General features: G+C 45.3%; 1 protein-coding gene across 1 annotated transcript in view; it reads left to right on the top strand.

The window, feature by feature from the left end:
* ADAM10 (ADAM metallopeptidase domain 10) overlaps positions 1-12,369 on the top strand; it is a 1,301,929-nt gene that overhangs the window by 219,500 nt on the left and 1,070,060 nt on the right. The window contains exon 2 of the mRNA XM_069624354.1: positions 6,282-6,432. Within this exon, the coding sequence (XP_069480455.1) occupies positions 6,282-6,432 (151 nt within the window). The remainder of the gene's footprint in view (positions 1-6,281; positions 6,433-12,369) is intronic.

Genomic DNA, 12,369 nt, shown 5'->3' with positions numbered 1-12,369 from the left:
GTTGAGACCTGATTTCACTCCCTATAGTCAGACTGTTCACGGTGCCTGCTGAACGTGCACTAGGAGTCCCCTACAACAAAGCAATCCACTTTATTTTCTGTGGAGTGACCTAGCAATTTACACCCCTGCCCTCCGTTTGAACTGAACCATGCTTCTGCAACAGTGCACTTGGACAGAGCTTCCTTTGCCCGACAACCTGCTAGTCTTGTCAGGGCAGTTCTCCACCGGAAGTAGCGATCAGTCGATCCCTCTGGCAATGCTCTGTCATACTTACGTTTCTCGTTAACCGAGCGGCACTGGAGACCCTACGGTCTCTACCGCTAAAACAAGAATGCACTGCTTTGCTAGCTAGCCATTCTAGTGGGACTCGCACACTATGCTAGTTTTGCAGCCTGGCCCGGATCCTGAGTTGTAATATAATGACCCATACTCGCACACGTTATCCAAAGCAACCTGCCAATTGAAAACTCCCCAACGCAGTTCACACACAGTTGGTGCATCCATGCCATCATTCCGGAGCCATAATGCTTAACCCACAGTTGGTGGTCTCAAGGCAGTACATTGAAAGCAGGGCGAGGGGAATCCCCAGAATTGTCCTACTGCCTGCTCTGTCCAGCATGCAAAATGCACATAAAAGCTGTTTTCCTGATGTGCGTTTGGGATTGTAGCTTCTTGGAAATCGTTCGGTGACCTGCTCCATTTGATTCTCCATGGTTTTGTTTGGTTTTAGTTGGTTCCTTTTGAGTTTGCACTTGTGCAGACAGCAACTAATTTGCAGAAGAGTCTGCTTGTAGCAGTTTTGCTGTCTTGATTTGTAAGCCCACTTTAAGCTTTTAGTTTAACAGAGATTACCAGATTGTATTCTCCATGATTTGATGATCAAAAGGTTCAGGAGTGGTTTTAGTGGTAGGTATAATCCATCCGTTTGTATTTCTAACAGTTGGCTAGGTGGTCATGTATTGGGTTTTGGTAGATATTGATAGGCATTCAAGGGTATTAGTCCCAGAAGCACTCCATGTTATGAATGTGTTGCCGCTGAGGTCTGTGGGGGAAGGTGATTTATTATGTTTTTCCCGTGGCACGTGTCATTTTGAATTTTGGTCCATCCCGATTTGTGGCTGGCTATATAGAGTACAAAAAAGGTCATGCCGCCCATGGTGGTTAACACACCTTATTCACACAGAACACTGCCGATTCTGTGCCTCTGAGAGCTCGGTAACGGGCTCGCTAGACAAATAGGTTTTGGGCTTCTGTGTGCTCTGTTTGAAACAGCTGGGCAATACCTAGACATCATGTTATAGTTGGTATTAGTGGCTGATAGTCCTGTAGTGGTGGTCCCCGCAGAGAATATAGTTTGTGAAGACAAGGAATGATGGCTCCTTTTGACGTGGCTTGTAGGAGTGCTATTTCGCAAGATGAAATGGATTGCTTTTGTGCCTAGAAAAATGCAATGGCCATAAAACCTGCCTGTAACAGTTACACAACCCGCAACCTCTGCCTGCTCCATTGTGTTCAGTACTTATGAATCTTATGTATGTTCACATTACAGTTTGAAGACTATCCGTGGACTGTTCTAGTAGGGGGGTGATAAAAGGAACAGAGGCAGTGATTGGTTGTGTTGCCCTGTATTTTCTTTCCATCTTTTTCTGGACTAAATGGTATTCTGTGTATCCAAGTTTCCATTGGGAAAACCCAACCTAGCAGTGCTTGTATGCCTTCACAAATTATAAATATTAACTGAAAAAACAAAGTTAAAGTTTAGTTAAGGTGCCCAAATTTATCACAACAAAACCCCTGAAATTCAGCCTATTTGGGAAGTCGTGAATGGCCAAACTCTGTGCACTCCCATTGATATCGCCCATAATGCCATTTTGTATGTCATTGTGAATACCTTTTCTTAAAATGTGGTGTTGGGCTTTGCAATTGGAACGTGCAGAGTTAAGCCGGTCATGACTTCAAATGTGCTGAATTTCAGAGGCTTTGTTGCGATAATTTGTCGCCCAAAAGGTTTTTAGTGATTTTCAAGGGTTTTGTTATGCGATCGTTTTTTCTGTCTGGCCAGTAGCCACGTCCTTTGGCTGTGTCACGACCACTAGACATTTGTCACCCCCTTCAGCCCTGGCTATTTAACACAGCCTTCACCCATGCCCACTCTATTATTAAAATACTACCAAGCCACTGGCCATGGCCATTGATGTTTCACCCCCTACCTCACTGTAGTTGTATTATATATATTTTTTTTTTTTAGCTTTTCACATAACACTGGATATAATCAGTGTACTAAAGATAGCCGCGGTTATTTGTAGATGCTAGATCTGCAGTTATTTGGAAAAACTAAAACGCTTCCCTGCCTTTCCAGGCACTCGACAAGTACCCCCACCCCCATTCTGTTCCTGCCCCCTCAGTACCCTCAAGGCATCTTACCCCACCCACCCCAAGCCCTCTCCGATTATTATTTTTTTTTTGACCCCCCCCCATCCCCCCTCCACCCTCCCAACACTTGTGGTTTCCATGTGACACACTTCATTCCTGCTCGTGTTTTCTTATGTAGCTGCGGTTATCCTTCAGTATAATTGTTGCTACGGGAAATCGTTTGTGCTCTTAAGTTGGTCCTTATCCCACCTACAACTCCCAAATTTTACATGGTGACCTCCCCCACCACCTTTGCCCTCCACCTCTAGCCTGATACCATTCCAGTTTTTCCTCTTTGAAATGGCATTTTTCTGCCCTTTTCTGGTTTTGGTTATAACTGCCAGTATCTCTTGCGTCAAGAAAAAAAAAATGGCAGCTTTTTCATTTTTGGAAAGTCTGTCTGCTTCAATGCACCATGGGAGATAACTCTATTTTTTTGGGAGAACTGGACGCTATAACCCCGAACCTGCAAAATGATTGCAAGTCAATGCTTTGTGTTTTGGACCTAGTCCAATTCCTATGATACTAGCCTTAACTCTCACTATATATATTCGTTGTCAAACTCGGAAATACACTTGTGTTTAGGGCCATAGAACAGGAGTCTATGCTTTTAAAAATTAAAATGGAAAGGGCTGTCAAAAAGCAGAATTCAAGGCAAACTCACTTTTCTTCTTTTTTTATTTTTTTTTTAATCATCCTTTCTTATTAGACCTGTATGGGCCTTAATTTGTAAATGCTTAGACTGGAGTGCCTCCTTGTTGGCTAGTTGCTTTAGTGTCATGTGGTGTTGACTTGTCCCATATTAACAAATTAATTAACTTTCTTCAATTACTCACCCAGCATGAACGGCAGCCCTTTTGCACAATTCTGTCTGTGAGTCACTGTTGACAATCGGGGAAATAACCTGACTAACTCAATTGAAATTCTTGTCACCGTGACTCATTCTTAAATTTCACAGTAATTCTTGGTAATGTTACAGTGGCTTGACGTGTGATTGCGGTAGGGTTGGGTTTAAAAAGCAGTTAAGGAAGAAGTCCAGCCAATGGCTGGAAAACCACTGCTGCATACTAAGTGTGAAAGTTGCAGATACCTTCTAATTATAGGCTGTAACATGCAAGTGCTAGTTGGTCGTGCTCACCCCAAAAAGTTATTGTAAGTAAAGTTATCCAGAAGTCTTTTTCAAAATTCTTGCTTTAATAAAGCACACTCTTAAGAGAATACAGCAAACAAGTGTTTCGACAGTCTTTTTTTTTTTTTTTCAAGGCATTTGTTGCACTTTTACCTTTCCCATTGTGTTGTGGGTAATGCACACACGGGTTGCCCGGGTTAATTCATAACAGGACACCCATTCCATCTCATTAAGTGGCTTATATTTGAAAATCAAGAAGTGACCACCCCCAATACCAATGCCATTTTAACTGGACAAATAAGTAATTGAGCTTTAACGGAATAATCAGTACAACAGCTGAAGGAAATAACGCATTAACCACAACACAATGGAAAGGTCCGAGTGCAACAAATGCCTTGAAAAAGACCTTGTGTCGAAACAAGTTTTGGCTGTATTCTTTCAAGAGTGCTTGGTTACTGTGTGGTGCTGAGGCATATGTGACTTGGCTGACTTTCTACTGTCTCCTTTCGGGCGGAAGATTTGTTTTTTCCAAACTACATAACTTTGTGTGTATGGGTGTATAAATTTGTTGTGAGGGCATCCTCACTTCTCCTCCCCTGAATCCTCCTCAGGTGGCCAGGGAAAGGCCATCGCTCTTGGATCCCGACCCTGGGAGGGGATATGCGAGGCACTATCACCTGGGTGGAGGGAACTTGGAGGTGGGGAGAGGATACCTTTGGGTGCGACAATATATCCCCCTTTCCCTGGTAAAAAAGAAACCCTATTCCCCTCTGCCTTTTAGGCTATTTTCGGTCCTTACACCTTTCCTCTACTCAAAAGGTCCCACAGTCATTTCGCCTTAAATGTGGGATGAGGAGGGAAACCACTGGGAGTTATGCACCTTTCCCTTTATTCACACCATTTTGATACCGACACTAGGAAGAGGGCTTTGGAGGAGTTCCATTTGAATAGCCAGGCATGTCCAGCTAATCGGCTTAACCAAGGTCAGGCAATTAAATTGAAGGACCTATACCTGTAAACTGTTACACCTGTTAAAGGTGTATAAATATGTATGACCGTCCAGCTGTGAGAGAGGAAGGCTGGGAGCAAGACCGCTTGGTGAAAGATGTGGCTTTTCAGCTGCGGAGCAAGCTGTAGAGGAACCACCTCGAGGGAAGCCGTGCTGAGCAGGAGTGCGAGAGGCACCAGGGCCAAAGCTGGCCGTGAGAGACTCTAAGTCTTCTCTCCTCCCTGCTCAGTGTTCACAGCAGGAGCAGTCGGGAACCAAAGCCTCCTGATTGCCGCCTGTCGCTGAGAGCGAGAGGCACTCTGAGTAGCATCCGCTGATGGAACGCGAAACTACACGCCGCAAGATTCCCAGGTGGCGAGCACTGCTCGCTGGGGCTTCCACAAGGAAAAGGACGAGCGGAAAGAAGCAAGCCTGAGAAATCCAGAGGAGCAATCGCATGGAGAGGAGGAGGGGGACAGGGGGGACAGGGGGAGAGAAGGAAAAAAAAACAAACATGTTTTGGCGAAAGCCTGACGAGTACAGAAGCATAACAAAGGGCCTAGGGTTATCGGTTGCGTGACCTGTGATGGGTGTACAGTGTGGTCTGAAAACTGTCCCTAGATTGAGTGACCCTCTACTTGGAAAGAGCCAAGGAAAGCAAATGTGTAAAGAAGCGTGTATTGTGCAATGGTTGCTGAAGTGCATGAGGGGCAAAAAGAGCAACCCAAATGAACTATTGAAAAGCCTCGATGAGTAAGGAGTTGACTTGGAACAGTTTTGAGTTTTGAAAGCCAGGAGATTTGAACTGATTATCGTTTTGAAGCTGGGCGAGTTGACTTCTTGAGGGAAGGAATCTCAAGACCTTTTGAACTGTGAACTCTTGGGGAAGGTAACCCTGAGGCTTTTCGGAACTGTTCTGAACTTGGGGGGGGGGGGTGGAGTATAAGCTAGGAGTTGGAAGAAGCTTGTAACCTTTATTTTGAATGTTTTCTTTTGCTGACATCCCTACCTATCACATACATATTTAGTTGAGGGCAAGTAGAGGGTTTGGATACAGATTTTGAGTTGAATGTACTGACACAGATTATCCTTTCTATAGGTAGGGGAAATCTCACCCTAGCTTAGGATAAGTTAGGCCTTATTCCATCATGACATCCTAAAGGAAATAAAACCTTTTATTTAGATAATTGAATCTTTTGTCTCTTACTTCATAATGCGTTCAGTGTATATATGACCAAGCACCCAGGTGGGTGTGAAACACGTTACTGCATGTTCTTTCTGTGTTGCTGCAAATGGATTGAAATGTGAATTTATTCAGAAATCGTGGCTGTGTAGCAGTATAATGCGACCCTGGTACCTTCGGAGCCTCTTTGGCGTGACATATATTTTACACACGTTTGTATTTGTGCCATAGGATAGTTGAATTGCGATGCCCTAATGCATGCTGGCAAGTGTCGCTCAATATTCTTTGCATATTTATTTATGTAGTGCTAAAGCGTTTGTGGCTTCTGGTTGTGCGGTTAGGGTGGCAAGTTGGGGGAGAATTGAGGTACCAGTAGACCTTTTCCTGCAAGACCCGAAGTAGTGTCCTACTAAATCAATCATTTTGTATTTGATCGCTCTACATGAGTTGAGTTTCTATATCTAAACTTGGGCACTATGTCAAAGTTGTAGCTTCGAACCAGTGTCCTTAACTTGTTGGTAACCGACTGATGTCAGACTTGGCCTAATGTTGCCTCATTCTATTCACAGGTCAGTATGGGAAACCGTTAAATACATTCATCCGGCATTATGAAGGTCTGTCGTACAGTACAGATTCCTTACACCAAAAACACAATCGTGCCAAAAGAGCAGTGAGCCATGAGGACCAGTTTGTGCATTTAGATTTCCACGCACATGGCAGGTGAGTGCACTGATCCTTGCAAATGTGGGATTAAACATTGGGTTCATGAATGTCTGTTTTCTTGGTGTTGAAGTGATTCCCATGGGGATCAAGCTTCTATAAATTGTCAATGTCTCTAATCAAAAACGGTACGTAGTATGTATGGCTAGACTTTCATCTCTTCTAAACATGCTTTTAGCCTCTAATAGTTTTCTTTGGCTTGCAGACCGTGTGTAATGAAGTGATTGGCTAGTAGCAAATGGTTTCCAGGTCAAACGGCTAGAAGGGTTTGGCTGGCAGAGACCGAAGTACTTCACTTGGTTAACTTCAGCAGTGCCTGATGGAGGCATGGCCTTTGACACTTCAAGAATCGTCTATTTTTAAAAAGCAACACGAGTGAGGAATCCTTTAAGCTGCACCGGCCTAGCGCTGTGCTCTGCTGTGTTGGTTTTAACTTGCGTCTGGTTAGCCTGGCGGAGACACTGTACGCCACTTTTCAGAGGAGCCCCTGCGCAGGAAGTGCACTACAGTGACTGAGTGTAGTAATGTATCCTCCCATAACATGCATGACGTAGCTGTATGAGGTAGACATGGCATTTGCATCATGTACTCTGTAGTGTGTTGCGCCAATCTCAGTGGTCTCCCCAACCCATCGCAGAGCATTTGCAAGTAAACTCTTCACGTGGCATTTGCTGAATTTGCCCGAACATCCATGGTGAAGCCTATCCCCAGAGCGAGCAGTGTCCGTTTTCACTCCTCCTTTCAGTACTTTTTTTGAATTTGGAGAGAAATGAATACAATTAGTAATGCTCACTACAACCAAAGTGAGGGCATGAATTGCATTAGCTTTGAAGATCTTTAGAGGAGGTCGTTTTGTTTCAACTAATACTTTATCCCATCATTGTATGGTTGTGCTTGAAACGAGCAAATGACGAACATGAGTTTCGGCAGTCGATTTTCTCTGAAATGTTTATTTTGCACAAAGCGAGTGCTTGTAAAATTGTCACCAGAAAGTTGTAAAGCCCTGTTAGGCTGGATAGCTCATGAGGTAACCACTAACGTCTTCCCTTAGATCTGCATGTATTTAAATCAGGTCAATACATTGACTTGCATTACATTGGGTAATACTGCTTATTACAGTGCTTATAAGCATCAAGAAGGTGACATGCAGCGTTATTTAAAACAAAAAAGTTGCTAGTGTTTTGGTAGACTGAACATAATGTGGATCTTTCAGTGCAACATCATGTCTGCAACAGCTAGTGGAAAAGAAATATAAAAATTAAATCAATCTAGCTGTAATTAAAATGTTCACCATTGGTGCAAACCCATTTGAACAATGCTTTTTTTTAAAAAAAAAAATCTTTTTTTTTCGGGGGGGGGGGGGGGGCTTTGTCGAATGTTAACTTTACTGAAATATATTTTGCGGTTTTTGTCAGTGTACCACCAAAAAGCAGGGGATCTGGGGGGGGATGGAGGGGTGGAGGCTGCTCTATCTTCCTTACCCAAACTTACCATCTGTGATTATATATAAAAACAATAAATTAAACAATTGAAAATGCTTTTTGTAAAGTTGCCATTCAGCAAAAAAGGTGATACTGTTAAATGTACTGGAAAGTTTAGGACCTGAAAGTATAAGCAGCTGAACAATTTTGTGGTTTGTTCTTTTCAGATTTGTTCTGTGGAAAGGCCAGAACCCTTTAAGCTTGGCTATGTTCTATTTCCATTGCTTATACTGTTGACCTGTATTATGGGCCAGCACCCGGAGCTCAGCTTATTTTTGCCCGGGTCCATGATTCTAGTGGCCTGAAAATTGAGCTGATAACAAAGAATTTAGTTTTTTTTCCCAAAATCAGAATACTGGAAAAGGGCTGTGGCTAAAAGCTGTGAATAAAGCTTGGGGATGGGGACACGTGCTGTGATTTGAGGTCTGAGCCTGGCTGAGGGAGACCTACTTGAACTTTTGCTGAACTGTGAAAGAACTTTTAGAAAACTGGAATAAGTGACTTTAATGTGGAAGGGCAAGCAGGCCTCGACCCACGTTTTGGACTGCCTTTTTTGATGACCTGAGCCACAGTGTCATCCTGTTTACAGGGGCTGCCTTATTCAGTGCTGTCCAATGTGAGGAGGAGAACTCTGCCACCTTGATCCTTTCTTATTAAGACTTTCCTTTGCATACACATTTCCCATTACACACTTTTTGTATAAGATGGGGCAGGCATTCGGATTTGACAAAGACTGACTAGTACTGTTTTCTTTATTATTTGATGGTAGAGCCTACTCCATCATAGCTAGGCAAACTAGTAGTGTTACCAAACCCCAATAATTTAATAAAGGTTTTGAAACTTGTAACTCTTGTCAGTGTCATACATGTGATACCATGCCTCCCTTACACTAATCAAAATCTTGATGTTAAATTCTGACACCAGCCCATGTATCTGGTCCGATCATTTTTTTGTTGAATTCCAAATACATCTTCCGCACTTCCTGAAGTTCCAAACAAATCCACCTAACAACAAAGTCCTCTGCAAGAATTCTAAACGGATAACGACACCCCCAAAACTTTAGTAACTGCATACAAATTGTACATGACTTACATGCTTGATCATTCGGCACCTATGAGAGTAAAAATCTTGAGGGATGTTCTCCATAATAGTTGATTTCCCCCTCACTTGATGATTGACGGGCTGAAGGCATTTAGCCAAAGCCTAATTTAGATCTCCATAAAACCGCTTGGAAAGTTCATGAGAAATCCTACAGGTTGGGTATAAATTAAGCCAAGAAGAATTTCTTTAATGAACCAATAATTAAGGCTAACATTATTTCTAAGCACTTCTTTAAGATGTTAATGTTGGAGAAACCCAATGACCAGCCCTTAAACCTTTCTGCCAACGTATGAAGACTGTACTAGAGTGCAACAAGCCTTCGCAGATAGTTCTTGCTGCACGTGATAAGATAAAAGCTGATTTGCCAATTGATGCATGTGCTCCTGTGGTTCAGCCAGCTCTTGGTCGATCTATTTTTAATGGACTTGTCCATCCAACAGTTAATTTGGCATTTTCATTTCACACCATAACTGTGGTGGAACTGGTGAATGACATGCACCCTAACTCCTGTCTTGGTGATGTCCTTCTTTCCCGATTATGGACCATGAGAAACTGCTTGCACCCTTTTTCAGTGCCTCCTGTAATGCTGTCCCTGGTGGCCTCAAGGAAGTCCCTATTACCCCGTTATTTAAAAAGGCTGGTCTTAGTCCGGACAATGCCTTCAATCCCAGGCCATCACAAACTCGGTGTTCCTTTTGAAGATGGATACAATAGGCACTAGGCAATTTTAGGAATGCTGGATCAAAACTCCATTCTACATACCAGAACTCCGGCTTTAAATCAAATCACAGCACTGAGTGCCCTGCTCAATTTGCAGACTAATGCTCTCGATATTATGGATTAAAAACAAGTGTGGATTATTTGTATTACTCTACTTATCTGCAACATTCCATCTTCTGGACCATGACCTTCTTTTGCTCCGTATGAGCAATGTTGATCAGTGCTCTGTAAACTGTGGATTTGCCTTTTTTTAACTAACAGGATTTCCACTGTGCCTTGGGTTGGCGCTTGCTCCAAACCAGCCCCCATCTGCTTCAGAGTATCCCAGGGGGCTTGTCTGTTCCCGCTGTGAGAAACCAGAAAGGTGCTCGCCCCCTAGTCCCCAGGTGGCCAGGATATGGCCATCCCTTTTGGATCCAGTTCCTGGGGGTGGACCAGTGCGGAAGGATCACCTGGGTGAGGGGTCTTCTGGCAGTGGGACTCTGGATAGGTAGGATAGGATAACCGTAGAATACTTTTGCCCCCCCACACCCTTTTACTACACACACTATCACGGATAGCCCGTTATGAGGGGGAAACGGACTAACACCTGAGCCGTATACCTGACGTGTCCAAAACAATGCTCCGGCAAGGTCTGGTAATTACTGACCATCACACACCTGATGCCCATTACACTTCCCCACACAGATAAAAGATGGAGCACAAGAGCACACTCTGAGCGAGGCAAAGCACACGAGGAAACGGCAGTTCCAAGATGGCAGTTTAACGAGAGACAAAAGACAGTGAAACGGTAGAGCAAGGAGGGGAGTTCCGTTGACCTTTTCGAAAGGGGCCAGCCCTTTCATGAAACCTTGCATAGAAAGCGTAGGTCCAGGAAACCAGGCTGAAGAATCCTGCATTCGGTGTTGGAGGTACCCGTGGCCCTCCTGCGTCCATAATCAAGGCGGGGAGAATCACCAGCCGCTGTGGTACTGTCCTTGACTCCAAATACAAAGCATCAGTGAAATCAACACCGCCAGTGAGTTGGGGAGACCGATACAAGACCAGTTTGTGTTGAAGCCAAGGTTGCAAGCAGCAACATTGTATGGCGACCACTAGAACAAACATTATTAAAATGAGTGTGATAAGAGGCGCAAGTGAAGTTGAACTGCTGATGAATGATTGAACTGTAAAGTGAAGCTACATATCTTACGTCCTGTCCCCTTTCCTCCATACTGCACGGGCGACCTTTCCAAGTGACTGGAGACGGAACCTTTTTCACTAGAAAAAACCTTCTTCCCCTTTAAATGTAGAGGCGTGCAGGAGTGCGACCCTGGGAGCATGCGCTGCCCTGACTCTGCCGCCACATCTCGGTCCCCTTTTCCGCATCAACGGGAATGGGCCAAATACCTCAGTACTCCTGGGTTTGGCTTCGGCCATGTAATTCCACGTGCGGATGCTTCTTCTCTTCACTTTTTATCATTCAGGTACTGTCCTCAGGTGTCGTGCTCCTCCCCGGCGCATGTCGACTTCTACAGGTGTCCATCCTGCGACGGGCTCTTCCCAAATAAAGACGCCCCTGCGCCCTCTGCCTACGGTACCTTGACCCAGACCATGGCTGGCAAGCTTGTACAACGTGCTTTCCTCGGTCTCTGAAGAACAGACTAGCCAGGTGGAGGGAGCTCTTCCAGAGATGGCCTCGAAAGGACTTGTTCTATCATCGATCCAGGCCCAAGGTAGGGCCGCTCTTTTCCATTGCACCCCGCAAGGGAGACTCCTTCCCAAGGACTCGCCTGCACGCAAGGGACCTCCCAGGTCCTGGTACCAGCACAAGTACCAAGGCTGAATCAGCTACTGTCCGACAGGCCGAAAGTGTCAGTAGATCCTCTTAGTGACAGTGCTGAGGGACCTGAAGGTTCTTTTACCGGGTATTCACCCAAGAGGCTACACCGTAGTACCAGCAACATGTCTGAGTGGGCACCGATACGCAGTTCTACCGGCAGATCTGCTGGGGCCGAAAAGCCTACCGGTCCTCGGCCCAAGGAACAGGGTAGGCCCCATGATCCACACTCAAAAGTCCTGGATGGGGCGGGTCCCAGTGAGCCGAGACACACGACGCAGGTACGTTGAAGGCAGCTTGACAAAATGGCCGCCGTGCCAGAAAATAGACTTTGGCCGACGCCGCTCCATAGAAGGCAGCAGGTGGAGGAACGTGTGTCAAGGTGGGACTGGTGTCAACCCTTCAGAATTTAGCTTACCCTTCCTTCACGCAAGGCAGGTTCCCACTGCGTCCATATAGGTAGGGCACGCAATGGCTCCAGCAGCCGCTCGCTACCCCATCAATATCGCCTACCACCACTCTGCCCTGCGAGGACAGGTTCTTTGAACAGTTCCTTAGGCTCATGAATTCTCGTATGGGGGTCAGCCTCGGGGACGTGCTCCTGCCAATGGCTCCGGCGCCGCAAGCCCCTGTACTGGAGCCCATGGGCCTGGTTCAGCCGGTTCCGCAACAGCCTATGCCACAGCCCCTTGCTCCCATCTCCCCTCCTCCGGTCCCAGACCAACAGGACCCTCAGCTGAAGATGGCGTGCCTCCTCATCTGTGTCCACCTAAGGCTTTCCACAAACGTCTTGCAGGGCTGGCAGAGTACTTGGGC

This window comes from Ambystoma mexicanum, chromosome 11 (assembly GCF_040938575.1).
Source record: "Ambystoma mexicanum isolate Mex_15411 chromosome 11, UKY_AmexF1_1, whole genome shotgun sequence".
NCBI lineage: Eukaryota > Metazoa > Chordata > Amphibia > Caudata > Ambystomatidae > Ambystoma > Ambystoma mexicanum.
This window is presented reverse-complemented; position numbering and strand designations above follow the sequence as displayed.